The sequence below is a fragment of the Anas acuta genome, chromosome 21 (assembly GCF_963932015.1).
Source record: "Anas acuta chromosome 21, bAnaAcu1.1, whole genome shotgun sequence".
In the NCBI taxonomy this organism is placed as follows: domain Eukaryota; kingdom Metazoa; phylum Chordata; class Aves; order Anseriformes; family Anatidae; genus Anas; species Anas acuta.
In genome coordinates, this window is record NC_088999.1 from 2817545 (window position 1) to 2833655 (window position 16111).

A 16111-nucleotide genomic window follows, 5' to 3' on the forward strand; every position below is an offset into this window, starting at 1 on the left:
AAGGCAGGCTGGGCTGGGGGGACTCAAGGGCCAAATAACATGTGGGGATTTGGGCGAGCAGCACTGGAAGGGGCCTGGTTTTAGCAGAGTGCAGGGACATGGGGCAGCTGAACCCTCCCGCTGCATGAGCTGCTGCTAAGGGGTGCAAGGGCACGCTCCCAGTGCCACTCTCACTTCCCTCAGAGCCAGAGGCCAGTGATTCAGCCACCCCCCTTCTAAATTTCAAGCACCCGCCCCAGGAAGGGATGAGTTGCACTCTCCAGGCTCCCTCTGAGGTCACCATGCTGCAGCGAGGGGCTGCAGAGCACAGCGGGGCTGCCCAGCCCTCCGGGCTGCCTTCTCCTGACCCCCAGCTCCAGTTATGAGGCTGACACCATGGTCACGCCTCCAGGTCATAGCCAAAAGGCACCGTGAGCCCCAGCACCTCCAGCACCTGCTCCATGAGGCTTCCTGGGGGGGAAATCACATCCTCACAGCACCCCTAGGGAACCTCTGCAGGCTCTTAACCTCCTCTTAACACAAGTCATGTCCCCTCCGATACAGGCAGCACTCAGCTTGGAGCCTGCCCTTTCATCCACTGCTCAAGATGAAGTGTGGGGTGTACAAAAGAGAGAAAAAAAAAACAGTACAAAGTACAACTGGAGATTTGAGAGATTTATTTTCCATCCTTTACAAAGGCAGCAAATACTCCACAGTTAATGTTTACTTAAAATATCTCCACTCACCAATTTGCTCCTTACTCTCCCACTCTCAATATTTACAGACAAAATGAACGTGGCGGGGGGAGGGTTTGTGTACCAAAACCAAATCATGAATCAACCCCCTCCAGGCAGGGTTAACAACACCTCGAGCTGGGAAAGGGGCAAGTGCAGAGATAGCAGGGCCCTTTCTCAGAGCTGCTCTGCAGGGACAGTGTTGGTCAGGGCTGTGATCGGTCCCTGCACTGCTCTGAGCCAGCAGCACACGTGCAGCAGGGCTGGGAGCATGGCCAGGCAGCACAGCTCCACCTCGTACAGGCAGCAGAATTGGGGCTGATGGCACATGGGCTCGTGGCAGCTGCCTGATGCTGTGTGAGGAACCCGGCAGCTCACCCGGCCGGACAGGAGGCTACAGGACAGGAGAGCTGCTGATGGAGGGGTGCAATCAGCCTCCTGGGGCAGGCATGGCCGCTGGCCTTGATGGGAGAAGTGACAGCCCACGTCTAAGGTAACAGAAAAACTTACAGCAACAACAACTTCAGCAGCACAGGCTGAGTGACTTTGAGAAGAAGGAATCTCCGTGACTTGGTGTGAGGAGCACCTTGCTTCCAACAGCGTGTTCCAGGGATTCACAATACCAGTGCCCGTCTGCCCGGTCACTCCTTGGCCTTCTTTTTATGCTTCTTTTTCTTCTTCTTCTGAGCCTTGCTGGTCTTCCCCGAGTGCTTGGCCCTCTTGCTGGCTGGCTGAGCCCCATCGCTGTCCGAGTCAGAGCTGTCCGAGTCAGACTCGGAGGACTGCTTACTCTTGTGCTTCTTTTTCTTCTTCTTCTCCTACGGAATGAAGCAGAACAAAGCCTTACACATGGGAAAACCATCACTTGTGCTCGCCGAGCCACGTGCCGTCATGAGAGCCTGAAAAGCTGTGACAGAGCTGAGCCTGTTCTGACACAGGACAACGCCTGCAGCCTCTGCCCCGGCTGGCCTGGACGTAAGCACCTGTGGGAGCCCCCAGCTGCAGCAGGCACCGCACGGCAGGGGTGGGGGTCCCAAAATGCAAACCCCAACCTGAGCACAGCAGGGTCAAATCACAAGGAGAGCGCCCTTCAGTCTGACTCTGCCTCCAGAGTCAGGGCGTCCTCCATTATTTAAGGCTGCTCCTTTTTATAGAGGCTGGCAGGGTGAGGCCCTTTGCCAGTGAGATGGTTTCTAACCCAGCCAGCTGGAAGTGAGCGCTGTCCCCGCTTCCCCACAGCAGCAGCAGCACACAGACTGCCAGGAAATGCAATGCTAATGCACTGGAGCACTAACAGCACGGCCTTCTCACTGCAAAGCCCAAGCACAGCCAAAAACCCAAGAGGAATGGTCTGGAAACCTTGAACCACCCCAGTCACACCTGGGATGCTCTGAGAGAGGGCAGGGACAGCTCCACAGGGCCCCTCAGCCTGACAGCAGCCATGGCCAGCTGCCTCCCACACCAGCCCTCCTGCCCCCAGGGCATGAAACTGCTTTTTCCAACACCCAGTTTCCCTCAGCCCTCCCTAGAGGAGGGCAGGGATGAAGAAAGTGTGCAAAGGGGGGTGCTTGCTAAAGGGCAATCTCAAAACAAGTTGCACACATCCACGTGCGGGCAAGGGTCGGGGCATCACAGAACCCCCAGGCTGTGTTTCTGTGAAGCCCTGAAGCAAAAGCTGCACAGAGCTGGAGAGACCTACCAGTGTGTGCAGAAAGAACACATGGCGCTGGAATAAACCTTGTACAGAGCTTTGAAAGGGATCCGAACTCTCAATTTTGAGGCACCTTGCAATGCCACCAAGCACAGATTGCTCTGAAATCAGTATTGCAGCCGTCTCCTGAAATCTCACCACGGCAGACAGACTTTAACAGCACAGGATGGCAATTTATATCCGTGTAATTAGGCAGCAGTACTGAGGGGAGGGACCTGATCCAGCTGCACAGAGCACGCACACAGCCCAGGCACCAGCAGAAACCAAATGGTCCCGGCACCAGCGGGGAGCAGAGAAGCACAGGGGCACCGCTGTGAGTGCTGCGTGACACCAGGCCTGAGCAGGAGACATCAGCTCTCCCATCCTGGCAGAGGGAGGGACACCCATTTCCAGGAGGTTGCATTAAATGGGGAAACAAATTGCTCAGAAGGCAGCAGCTGGCACAGTCTGCCTTCGGGCATCGACCAGCAAATATCCAGAGCTGAGCATGGGTCAACTCACCTTTCTGTTTCCCTGAATAGCCACAACACTGGCACATAAACCAGCTCCTGGAGCAAGATGCAAGTCGTCTTCAGGCATATTTTAGGAAGATGGTTTGAAAAATACATGATCAACTTGAAAAATAAAAGGTGTTTTCTCTAACATCCCTTGATTGTGAGAAATAAACTAAAGCAGCATGCAGAGGAGCGTGCCCATGATGTAACATTTTGGGAAGCACAGCGAGTCTGCCAAGAGCCATAAAGGTTCCAGCAATACTGGCCTCCAACAAGGATCCACTCATTTCTTCCACAGCCACATCAGCAGTGAATAGCAGCCCTCCCCAGCAGATGGGTACAACAAATTATTATTATAGTTCAAGGATGTAAAGAGGACACGAAGAAAGAAGCAAACTAGGGTTTCATGGAGCTGGGATGGGCCAGGGCAGCAACCCACAGCACTGCAAGAGGCTGCGATGCGCTTAGACAACACCAGGAAGGAACACAGCCCAGCAAGCAAAGCTCCTGCTCTGCGCCGTGCACTGGTGCTTTGCTTGCAGAGAGCCACGTGTGTGCACTAACTGCTCTGGACCTGCACACATAGGTCTGGGCCCTGTTTTCCCAAACATGCTGCAAACCAGCACCCCATTCTCTGCTACAATAGCTGTGCAGCCAGGTCCAAGTGACACACGTAGCTGTACGGGATATTTTCTGGCTCCTGTCCCCATACTCACACTTTACCTTTACTCCCTGAACGTTATTTAGACTCCTGTCACTGCCTCGTTTAACAAGTCCTGTATTCTCCACGCTTGGGCCCCCGAGGAACGGCCTCCCCTGGAAGCACCGAGCTGCAGCGTGGGTTTGTATAAACACAGCTGGAGTGAAAGTGAGCTCATGGAAACAGCCTCACCACGGAGCGTGAGCAAGGAGCCACGGCCAGAGCTGGGCACTGCCTCCGGAAGGCTGAGCTGTCAGCAGCGAGTCTGCTGAGCCTCTGCCAGCAGGTGGGAAAAGCCCAGGGCACTCACCTCGCTTCTGGACCAGAAAAAGGAGCCTTGGTGAGCCAGACAATAAGCTGCATTTCCCCCTCACCACCTCTGATTTAAAGAGGCCGAATGATGCCGTTTTGGGAGCACTGCACTGCCCAGGCTTTGGGGAGATGGACAGCTGTCAGACAGCCCCAAACACAACACACTCAGCCTTTGTCATATAGAACATGTTTGACATTCTGCTGGGGAAAGGAGGGTAACAGGAGAAGCCTGGAGCCCCCAAGCCACCAGCTCTGCTGCTGTTCTTAGCCAAGTGTTCCCAGTGACTTCAAGGTCATCCTCGGGCTTGCAGAGTTTTACTGGAAGAGGCTTGCTGTAAGTCACCCCGCCTTGGCAGGGCCGATTGTGCCATTCCATGAGGAAGCCAAAGGCAGCAGCAAGCCCAAAGGCACAGTTGTGCAAGCCCCAGGACAACAGGCAGAATGAGTCCTCTGGGAGGCCTCCCCCTCAGCCAGCAGCACTGTACAGCCCCAGCCAACCCAGCAGAAAGCCAAGGGAGAGAGCAGGAATTCACGGTAAGGTGAAGGGAACAGCAGCAATCAGCCCCAGGTACTTGCACAAAGCCTGAGTGACTCACATGGGCAGGCACTTCCACCTGCTCCAACAGAACCAGGCACCCAGCTGGGCACTGAAGGGCTGAGCCCAGCACTGACACCAGTCCTGTGCTCGTCCTGAGTCACTGCACCTCCCTCGGGTGCCTGCAGCGCTGCCCAAGGCTTGCTACGTACCCACCCCACCCAGGGGAAAACACCCACCTCAGCTGAAAACTGGAAACCATTCACCTAAAGACAACTTGCTTCACAGGAGGAAGCCTGGGAAAGGCGCTGAGTGCTCACTCACCCACATGCTGCGAGCTCAAAGCAGCACTCACCCGTCAGAAACAGCTGCCAGGAGCAGCTGCTGAGCACAGCACAAAAAGTGAGGCAAAGATGGGGAGCAAATCCCCTGCGAGGATTTCTACATCCCAACCCTGCTGCAGCTGGCTTGAAGGTGCTCAGGCAGCTCACCGAGGCAGGTGAGGTCAGAGCCAAGCCCACGCTGCATTTAGGGGTGCTTTTATGGGGTGTTTCTCTCAGTTGCTGGTAGCCCTCCAGTGCCACACCACAACAGAAAAGTCATCTTATGGCTGCTTGGGGAAAAAAGTGCCTCAATGCAGAGAAAGCTGGGTTCTCCCCCTCCTCCCCATGAGACATTGCTTCCATTAGCTTCAGCCACTTCCAGGCAAGAGCAGTTTCCATATGAAGATTAATTTACTGGCTTACAGGAAGACAGAAGTCTGTATGTGTTTCATTTAAAACCCACACGCTCTCCTATTACAGTGGGACCCAAGCAGCCCAGCTGAAGACATCAATTTCACATGCGCTGTGTGGTGCAGCACCAGCTACACGCTGCCAGTCGAGGACAAAGAAGGAAGAGAGCTGGTGGCTTATTTAATACCGAGCAGAATGACTCTTTCAGGGAGACAAACTAGCAAAGGCAAGGCACGGCATGGAGCTGGGCACTGAGCAGAGTCCTCTGGGACCCAGGGAAGAGAGCAGAGGCTGAGCTGCCTACACACCTGGCAGCCTTCGGGCAGGTGGCAGTTTCTGGAGCCCCACAACAGCTTTACAACAACTGAGTTTTTCTGTGGGACAAAAGCAAGCTCACTGCAAAGTTCCCTGCCCATGCAGCAAGGTTAGGAGCAAAGCACTGCCATCATCTCCTAAAGACTGGGAAGAGTTAAACCTTCCAGGGAAGAGGATGCAGCAAGGAGAATTTTCTCAAGCTTTTGCAGTCTGTGCACATGGTGAGAAAGTCTGAGCAGACCTCAGGCTAAGAGAGCATCATTCCGGAGCTTGGGAAACTTTCTCAGCATGTGAAGGCTGAAGATAAGACAGGATGTCACATCAGGCCCTTCAGGACTACAGGGAGCAGTGCACACGTGGATGTTTTGGGGATGCTTTTCAGCAAAAACACTCCCACCAACACAGGAAAAGACCTTAGGCTACAGGCTTCTCTAAGTGCTGGCACTCCAGCACCGCCAGGCAGGCATCAGCTGCCTTCCTGTGTCTGCTGGGCAGTCACAGCTCTCCAGGAAACACCAGTGTGGGGGTGGGAGCACTTCCCTGGGTTCTACCTCAGTGCCAAAGTTCAAGCCCAAATTCTGCCTTCAGCACCGGCAAAGCCTCCCCACACCCAGAGCTGGGGCCAGGTCTCCAGGAGGGATTGGTGCTGAGGGATGGAGCCAGGCTCAGCTCAGTTCTCAGGCACACCCAGCCACTCCCCCAGCACTGCAAACACTGCATCTGTGTGAACATCCTGAGAGAGTTCTGCCCAGACAGACTCCAAGTGGAAAGAAAATAAAAAAGTGACACTCAGAGGGGGACAAACTGAGCACAAAGACAATCACAGTTCTTTGCAGGTCCTGCTCAATGTGGTTAACAGCTACAATTCTACCAAAATAGAGCACCAGCTGTTTTGAGATCCCTCAGACACCAGAGCTGTGCTACAGCCCAATAACACTTGCCTACTGCTGTAGGTATTTTGAAGCAGCCCCTACCAAGAGGGCCCACATCAGCCCAGCAGGCTGAAAGTTGCTCAGGGCTACATTCTAAGAATGTTACAACAGCTCATTCTTACAACAGCTCATTCCTGCTAGAGGCATTCGATTTTGAGATAAGAGGGGAGTGTCCAGAACTCTCCAAGAAGTATTTTCCACTAGCACTTCGCAGGGTTATGGTTTTATTTAGAAACTTCATGTCTGTCCTTGTGAAAAAGGAGAATAAATTTCCAGATATATGTTCACCTGCATCTCCAGAGAGACACCAGCATTCCTTCTAGGTTTATTCAAAAACAAGCAGTAAAAACAGCAAAAAAATCCACCTCTCAGTTTAATAACAAAAAAGATTAATTATGTAAACCCAACTGTATTATTCCATTTGAGTTTGAATTAATCTGATGAGAAGAATCCAGGCTATGGCCATTAAATAAATGCAAAGGTCAGAGACAGATAAGGACATTAAAGGGAAGAGCATATCGTGTGAAGAGCGTGAGCATGACTCTGCCATGCCCTAAGCCAGTGCCACTGAAGAACTAGTAAAACAAGTACTAGCTGCAGGGGAGGACGGATTAAGACTGGATGAGCCACAGGTCACTGAACAAACACTCCACGAGGTGTGGCTTTAAGTGGGGAAAAAAACCATGTGCAAGATTTCATGGAAATCTTTCACATGGGAGGAAGAGCAGCAGAGGCTGCAGACAAGCTGTCACAGGTCCCATTTACCACGCACTCCAACAACCATCCCAGAGCTACAGCGGGGCCAGGTTAATCACTGAGCAGACAGGGCACTTTCTGCAGGGGGCAAGTAAGAGGCGCTACTCCTGGTGCTGAAGCAGCAGCCCTGTTCTCAGAAGACAGGAGAGCAGGATCCGAAGGATTTATTTTCTCTCAGCACGCCTCCCTCCTACGCAAGCCCAGCACAGGCACACCGCCGCGTTCCCATAGGAGCTCCTTCACCCAGTGACCCACCGAGTAAAAGCAGAAGGGACGCAGCAACGTGCCTGCACAGCTGTCAAAGGCTCCTCAGATGCTCTCTGTACTTCCGCACAGCGCTGTCACAGCGGCAGCTCGGCTTCTGCTGCCAGCCCCTGCCTTCTCACTGACTACTGGAGGCAGGACAGCGCTCCCACGTGCCCAGCACTAACGTGGTCACCTGTAAGGAGAAAGATTTGCACCCGCTGCCATGCCAGGTGCCTGTTCCAGCTATCCCTTAGAGGCCCAGACAGGAGAAAAGCAGGGAACTGAAGAACTTTGGATCTCCATCGTGGCATGGAATAGATTCCACTGGTACAAAAACTCTGAGTCAAAGATTATTTCCCCGTGAGTCTTACAAACTCTGTCCATAGCAGCAAACCAGATGTCTCCAAACAGGTCAGATCCAACGCCAGCGCTGGGCAGCCACACAGTGACCAGGCTTAAGCTACCAATGATGGTGACCATGGGGATGGCAAGCAGACAGAACAGGGAGAGCCAGGACCACAGAGCATCTCCATGAGGAGAGGGAAGGGCACCCAGGAACTGGAAGGACACAGAAAATGCTGATAACGAACTACCAGAAGTGTTGGTACTGTTATTATGACACTAAACAGATCCTTGTTAGATAGGAGATAGCAGTTTCCTCGTTTAAAGATATAATTTCTACATCTGTGTTACCAACCTCAGATGGGATGGGGTCAGCAAGGCAGCTGTCACTAGGTAGATTCAGCTACTCCTATCGTGTGCAAACCCTCCTGGTGCTCCAGACAAGCAGGGAAGCAAACGGTGGCTCCCAGACAGGATCACAGCAGGCAGCCGAGACAACAAGGGAGCGATTCATTTCAAGGATCCCACATCCTGCCTCCAGAAAGCTCACAAGTTTTGTTTTCCAGTGCTGGAAAACATCTGAAAATGTTTGATCTCCTCCTTGAGAAGGGAGAAGATCAAAGGAAGAAGCAACATTTAAGGGAAGGCTGTTAATCCACAGACAAAAAAAAATAGTAACAAGTTTAGGACAGTGACCCACATATCCTGTAGTGTCAGTAGGGCAAGAATCCACAGGGAATCCCTGCTCTGGTGGACAGACACTGATACAATCAAGCACTATTTGTGCACCTCCCAGTACAGCTTTTCTCTGTACCATTTAAGTAGCAGTTACACTGCAAGGCAAAGTGAGCCAATACCAGATTAACCATCATTATTCCTAGAGAGAAGAGAACCCGAGGCAGAAGAAGCCAGCCCTGCAGAGGTGTTACCAGCACCCTGCTCTTACACCACACCATGGCAGGACAGAACCAACCCCTGGAGTCCCGAAAGGTCACGGTTAGGTTGGGGTCTGAGAGCCAGCTCAGATCAATTGCCTGCTTCTGAGATCAGAACAGAAAGGAAAATGTGTACTCTACATTGCAGAGCAACAACACTCCACAGACAAGCCCAAGACATTCCTGAATAAAAGCCTACGCGCCAGGGACACAAAGAACATCTCAGGATTGAACCAGGTGCCACGACCAAGTGAGACCCTACTCATGACTGGATCAGCTCTTCAGAGCATTACTGGGCAAACAAGAGCTGCAGAGTAAGCACCAGATTAACACCAACTTCGTTTTGCACTGACTCTAGGACAAGCAGGTGTGCCAAAGGCCAGAGGCTAAGGCAAGGAAAGCCACCACACACCCAGCTCCTGTTCTGGTGCGGTCACAACTTAAGTCCCACAGGCAGTACCAGTTACTCTTCTCTCAAGGGTGTACTAAAGTGCCAGAAACCAAACAGTCAGTGAAAAACATGACTGGAAGTCACGATCCGAGTGCTGCCATCAAAATACCCTGACGACTCCTTTCCCTGTAGGCAGCATTTGCAGTCTCCCCCACCAGTACAGTAAGCCTGTAAGAACTAAGCCCTCAGAAGTTCATTCGTGCCAGGGACACCACCTTTCCTGGCTGCTGCCCCTCTCCAGAAAAGGGACATGCCACAGAGCTGAGGAAGAAAAGAAAATTGAAAAGCTCTGGAAGTGTAATTGAGAGCAGGACTCCAGCTGTGAAAGGGGCTGAGAGTCTGTAATTGGAATGCTCACCTCTGTATAATGAGACAGAGCACCAGGTACTCCTGTTTGGGAGTCAGGTCTCCCCTACTTTCTTTTTTTTAAACATTAAAACCAACACGCTCTGAAGCCAGAGTTCAAACACCCTCAGAGAGGCAAAACAGAGAAGTTCTCTTACCCTGCAACTTTATAGCTTTATGGCCTGGAAACGGAGCACGCTCCCTGGGCAAACACAAACCCTGATTTTAGCCCAGCACACGCACACATGCCCAGTTCATGGCACACAGCCTGGGTCAGAACGCGCTGCAGCAAGGCAGCAGTGGGTGCCTGGTTCAGACTCAAGGAATTTGATAGGACAAGAGCAAAGAGACAGGAGAGGGCTATTGACAAGAATCACAGAAATTCAGGAAACACACAGAAGTTCTACTGAGCCTCACAAACACAAGGAAAAAAATTCCCCTCTCATTATAAAGAAACTCTTTTGAAAGCTGTGCATTATTATACATGTATAATAGCACAAAGCCACCTTAGGGACGGTTTAACAAGAATAAAAGGAGGATGTGTAAGAATTACTACTAGAGCCTGCAGAAGAGGCTCCTGTTTTGCTACTGCACATGCACAGACCTGAGCCACTTTCTCAGCCCAGAACTGCCCGCTCCGAACTGTGACATCTGTGATTTACCACAGCGAATCTCAACAGAACAATCCAGCTCACTGTTGCAGGTCAGCAGCAGGGCATCTCATACCTTTTTCCTTTTCTTTGAAGAATCATCAGTCAAGCTGCTCTTTTTGTGTCTTTCACCTTCTGCTGCTGTCACCTCCTCTTCTTCCTCTTCTGGAATCAGGCTATATTTGGTTCCTCCAGGCTGCATGAAACACTCCTTGGCAAAGTGACCTGCAAAACAGTGTTTGAAGCTGCAACCCCTCCTCCCACATGCTTTTTTTGTGCGGCTGCATTTCAGACACCTGAAGTGCCAACAACCACCTTATTACTGGTCACCTTAAAGAAATCCACACTGTACAGCTTTTGTCCAAGCATTTCTACTACTTTAACATGCCCTAATTAAACAAGACAAGAGAGCAAGAACAACACACAATTCTGGAGAGATTCACCAGGCAAAGCTGAGGCACTTGTCTGAACAGGGAGATCTGCGCGAGGGCTTAAGCAGAACACTAAAGCACACGGGGAAGGGAGTCAGCTTCTGGGACAGACATCCAGCAGGTGAGATGAAAGCCACAAACACCAAAGCAGTCAGCTCATTCTAGTTCTGGACTTTTTACTCAAGACTTCAAAGCTGAAATAGTGGTGGCAGAAAACGCAGATAGCCAGCATCTGCCTGCCTGTTCGGAGCAGACATCATTAAAAAGCAAACTAGAAATATGCAGAATCTAGCTTAAAGTGTTGGGGTTTCTTTAAAATGGTACTTCAAAGACAGTTATCTACCACTGCACAGAACCACACTGGTGTTTAACAACCACCTTTATAAACCTTCACCAAAATAGCATCAGCTCAAGCTCCATCACTTTATGATAAGAAGTGTGGTGCAGCAAGAGCTCCACGTATAAGACTGCCTTATACCTCAGCAACTTGCAAAAGTACCACATAAGTCAACTTCTCACTCCTGTACAAGGCAAAATACAAAACTTATCTGGTAAAAATGCTTAATTGGAGCCCTAAGACAGCCAGCAGACAAGCTTGCTGGTTAGTTGGGAATGTGATGTAAAGTTTTTTCCACTGACTTTTCTTACCATCGTTAAAATGGCCTGGTGAAGGCATACGTGTACTTCTTAACATGCACAACTGGAATGCAGCCTCAGCGACGAGAGGCTTTAACACAGGAAGAACAGCCTGTAGTCAGAACTGTTCCTTATAGAAATACCAGGGACACAACTTTAAGAAACAAAAGTCTTTAACGAGTTTTAGCTCTTTCCTTTGCATAACAAGTGATGGAAAATGTAGCTCTCTTCTAAGAAAGGCACTGCAAAGCAAAATTCAGTCCTTACGAGGCAAGACAAAAGAACAAAACCCTACAAAAACATACCTTTGCAGCCGCATTTCTTACACACAGTGTTCAAGACTGCTTCAAGTGTGATCTTCTGGCTAGTGTAGTCTCTAAACATGCGTTTTTTCCTCTCATCCTGACTGGAGAGAGAAGGAAAGTTCCAATTGCAATCCACCCTCACCTCAGTCCTGTGTTTATGTAGACACTCTAAAGACTTTTTCCCCCTCCTAATGTTGCTGTAAGAGCACCACTGAGCTAAATCAAAGAATGAAGCCAACCAACAATACATTAGAATAAACCACATCATTAAGAGCACGTTAGTGTCATCTGCTGCAGCTCTGCCAGCCTCTAAGCAGCACAACCAAGGGAGTTCCTTTACTCAGCCCTCCTCCCAGCCAGGGCATCCCCCAGGGGCTCAGGAGGAGCCCCCCTCACCCTCCCAGGAAGGGAGGACGCAGTTCAGTATGGCAGGAGGGCCGGGAATGAAGGCCTGGGAAAGCAGGCAGTAGCAACCTGCCCAACCCACCACCCTGTACTCAGTAGATTTACCTACTCAAGGGCAACATTGTTGGGATCAAGGTCTTTTCCTGTGCCTTGGTTAACAACCTTCATGGAGAGGGAAAGCTTCAGTTTGTCATCCTTCATCTGGAAGATACGGAACAAGAAGAGTTAGTGACAATGATGTTCATTAATACAATCCATCTGGAGGCCTATAGAGAAGGAATGAAGTTGTCAGATATAGAAAGACATCTAGATATATAACATTTCTTTAGGATATAAAAAGGATACTATACGAAAGTGATTTTGTTCTTTCATGCTATAGATACATTAACATCAGAATAGTCTCATTAACAGCATCATAAATGGGATAAAATCAAATTATAAATCCCTTCAGATTAACATTCTGCTTTCCATACAACCAAACCTGTGCAAGTTTGGAAGCTTTGCTACAATTCTCAAATCGGCTGCAAGGGATCTGGCAGTCTGGCTGACTCACGTCCTGAAAAATGAAGCTATATATGTGTATATGTGAAGCTACATATGTGTATACATACATCCATCCCTTTTCCCATATCTATGAGATGGGAAACATTCTAAGTACCTGTTTTAGAAGCTAGTTAATTAAAATTCTTCTGAATTTTAATAAGCCCTTGATCATTACAGCACTGCTTCAGAAGCAAGTGCAAAGTGTACATTTTAAGTTTCTCTCACAACTTCCTGCATTTTTACCAACACTGCAATTAAAGGTTTTTGTTTTGTTCATGTGTGCATTCTATGCAGTTATTTGCAGGCAATCAAACAACAAACTCTTCTGTTGTTCACCTCTCCAACATGCGTCTTGCTCTACAACAAAGAGGCCAGGAACCCAACAACTGTTTCAGACAGCAAACAGCTGTTTGATAGAAATTTATACAAACAGCATTAAAAAGAAATGTACACTGCAGATGGCTACAAAGGATCTGTAAAGCCTTTCATGCATCCCTTCTCTACTGTAAAGGAGACTAAAATGTTCTCAATCCTCTTCCCTTACCTCACACAAAATTAGGTACTGGTTTTGTACATCAACCCCATCATCATCTTTCAAAAAAAAAAAAAAACACTCCAAAGACACAAAGAGCTGTGTGGCTCTGCACTGAACGCTTCCACCACGCTCCTATAGTCATCTTCCTTTGCTTTCACAGCTCACCAAAGCAAGAGTCTTTAGTCTTTGTTCCAAGTAATCTCTAAATAGAAAGGACGTGCCCATTGTCACATCTATGTAATAAAATGCAGTGTAGGTTGTAGGAAATAAATTCATATACAGGTATATGTTTAATAATGTCTCTCAAAAAAGATAAAATCCCCTCCTCGTGGGCCTAATCCATTGCCAGTGATGCCCTCCTGAAAAGAACAACAACAAAGTCACAGCTTCTAAGAACAGGCCTGTCTCTCACAAGCTATTGAACCCCGTTTACCAGCTTTTATCTTGGGATTCTCCCTAATTGCTCATTTAGCTACCAAATCACACAGCGATGGCTGAGAATGGGTGCATGGAGACAGAAAGGGAAGAATTTTGTTGCTTGCAAGTCAAAAGCTTTCATGAAGTCCCTTTTCCTGAACTCCATTATTGTGAGTCACAGAAACCCAGTTCCCGAAGCCACACATGAAGGCAGAATTCAGCCCCTGGTAAAAATCAGAACGTTGTACCCCGACAAAGTGACAAGAACACATGGCCACTGCACGAAGACATTCATAGTTTATTGTTCTTGCAGTAAACTTTATCACAATGCATTTTATCTACACAGCACCAAAGAAGCAGGAATTAATGTTACCTCTTTTCCAATAACCTTTACCCACACTTTGTCTCCGACATCCACCATCTCCGAGGGCTTATCCACCCGGCAGGAAGACATGTGAGTCTTATGAACTAGGCCTGGGCAGAATTTGGGAGGAAAAAAAAAAGAGAATGAATTTTTGCACCATTAACAAATAAAAATGTAACAGTGCTTATTTCATCTTCAGCTCTTCCTCTCTGAATTTCTACTTTTGTTCACGTTTTATGATGTACAGGAGTAATACAACACACATCATTTATACATCAACATACGTATGTTGAGGGTGCATGCTCAAGAATTTTTTTTATGGCTAGAGGTGCACAATCAACAGAACAAAGAGGACATTTCACGCCCCAGCGACACAACGCTGCTGGCAGTGTCAGAAGCATTAAAAACCATGGCTGCCCCAATCTTCTGTTGTGCTTGTGAGGTCACGCAGCCAGAAAACTTCATTTCTGATCTGCACAAATAACCCACGTGGGCCACAGGGTTACCGAAAAATTGATAAATATGGAAGCACCTTGCTGCTTTGGCTCATAATTTAAGGCCTGTCTGCACCTCAAAGCAACTTCCCCCAGCAGCCACACTTCTGTCTAAAACCTTTTATTAGAACTGGCACTAAAGTAACTGGGCACGTTAGGATGACAGCGGGGAATGGGCTAGTTGTAGGCCTCCAGCAAATAACAGAACACCAAGCTGCTCCTTCTGTGAAATTAGTTTCTTTTACTCTGCAAGTTTCCCACAAGCATGAGCGGACCTTTAAAACATAAATCAGAACAGCTGCCTCATTTGAGCTTTGTTTTAGTTTTCATTAAACTCATTCAAATTGGCAAATAAGGAAACAAGTGGTACGAACCATGAAGCTGTAGAAATTCTCTAGTGCTTATCCCAAGACCTTGAAATGATTCTCTGAAGTATACCAAAGTTACCAAAAAAACACATTTAAAGAGCACTGAGTCATTTCCTTCTTCATGCAAACATACCATCTAAATTCTCAAGTTCTGAGAACCTCCATTTCTTCCTTATTTAAATACACTTTTTCTGAGCTTTTTAGGAAATGAGAAGTCTTCGTTCTGAAGCTGGCTGTTTGACTTCTACACATCAATGTGAAACCAAGCGTGAATAAAAGAAACAAACCTTGCTTCCTGCAGCCTGGGATTTTTATAAATGCCCCATATTCTGTCACAGACGCCACCTGTGGAGAAAAGCAACACCACATTTAAAGGAAAGCCCTTCCTAAAACACCTCCTTTCAGAGCATGTGCACAAAAACCCCAAGTGGTTCCCAGCCTTCGGTTGAGTCATCAGAGGTTAGAGAGCAGCACTTGGGAGCTGCAGGGCAGGAAAGCACAGCAGGTGTTTTATGCTCGTGTAACTACGTGTAAACACACAGGAACATATGTTTTAAAACAAGAGGATTACATTTATTTAAACTTAGCAATGTTAGGTGAGCTACAGAAGCAGGAAATATTTCAGAGAAAATTCAGCACTACTTACATTTTCTCTGCAACCCAATTTACACAGTTTTTTGCACAACTCTACAGGCAAGGAATGAATAAAGAGCTGGGCACCAGCTCCACACCTCCCTGTGACTGCCCAACCATCAGCTCAGGCTGATAAAGCCAAAATACGAGACAGGGAACTGCAAAGCGGCCCTGAGCCCAGTAACGCACACTTAACCTCCATTAACAACAAACTGGCTTACAAGAGCTCTGTTACTTCCCTGCCTTTAAGCTTCAAGGCCGTTGTAATGGTTATAATACACTGGTGTAAAGCATTGTGCAAAGCGCCCCCCGAGGCTCCCCTCAGAGCCGCCCCCAAGGCCACCTCAGGGCCCCCCCGGCTCCCCTCAGGCCCCTGACCTCTCCCTGCAGCACCGCGTACAGCTCGGGCAGCGCCTCCATCCCTGCAGCCTCGCCTCACCGCACGCCAGCAGCACCTTGAGGAGAAGCAGGTGATCAGTTAACGAGCTCGTTAGTTCATTACCTGGCTCGTTAATTAATTAAGGCGCGACATCGCCCCCAGCCCCACACCCCCCGCTCACCGCCCCCGCCCGCCGCCATTTCGCTGCCCCCGCTCCGCCCTCACCCGCAGGCCCTCCCTTCCGCCCAGCCAATCGCTGAGCTCCATACTGGCAGGCGCCGAGCGCTGCCCAACGGGATCCACCCGTCTTCCGCAGCGCCACCAATCCGCGAAAACGAAACAGCGCCGGGCAGCCCGGCGCCTCTTTGGCGTCACCGCCGCGCGCCGGAGGAGACGTCAGGAGGCGGAGGGCGGGCCTTCCCGCGGCTCT

General features: G+C 49.4%; 1 protein-coding gene across 3 annotated transcripts; it reads right to left on the reverse strand.

The window, feature by feature from the left end:
* Positions 1–639: 639 nt before the first annotated feature.
* On the reverse strand, positions 640–15963 carry ZCCHC17 (zinc finger CCHC-type containing 17). Of its 3 annotated transcripts, none has more exons than XM_068657590.1 (8): positions 15863–15963; positions 15703–15757; positions 14957–15014; positions 13817–13917; positions 12058–12149; positions 11544–11644; positions 10248–10396; positions 640–1531 (listed from the first exon to the last, which is right to left on the reverse strand). In XM_068657590.1, the coding sequence occupies exons 1-8, from the start codon at positions 15946–15948 to the stop codon at positions 1355–1357; spliced, it is 819 nt and encodes a 272-aa protein (XP_068513691.1). In that variant the 5' UTR covers positions 15949–15963; the 3' UTR covers positions 640–1354. The 3 variants fall into 3 exon arrangements, with proteins under 3 accessions (XP_068513691.1, XP_068513693.1, XP_068513692.1); XM_068657592.1 differs by having other exon boundaries at positions 15681–15757; positions 15863–15909; XM_068657591.1 differs by lacking the exon at positions 15863–15963 and having other exon boundaries at positions 15681–15854.
* Between the last annotated feature and the right edge of the window lie 148 nt (positions 15964–16111).

Bases quoted from the DNA above. Each gene is read 5' to 3' on its own strand.
- ZCCHC17 (XM_068657590.1), bottom strand. From the start codon at position 15,948: ATGGAGCTCAGCGATTGGCTGGGCGGAAGGGAGGGCCTGCGGGTGAGG. The intron at 15,758-15,862 runs GTGAGCGGGGGG...CTTCTCCTCAAG, and splicing joins AATGGCGGCGGGCGGGGGCG to GTGCTGCTGGCGTGCGGTGA. The intron at 1,532-10,247 runs GTATGAGATGCC...TTCATTCCGTAG, and splicing joins CTTCAAAGAAAAGGAAAAAG to GAGAAGAAGAAGAAAAAGAA.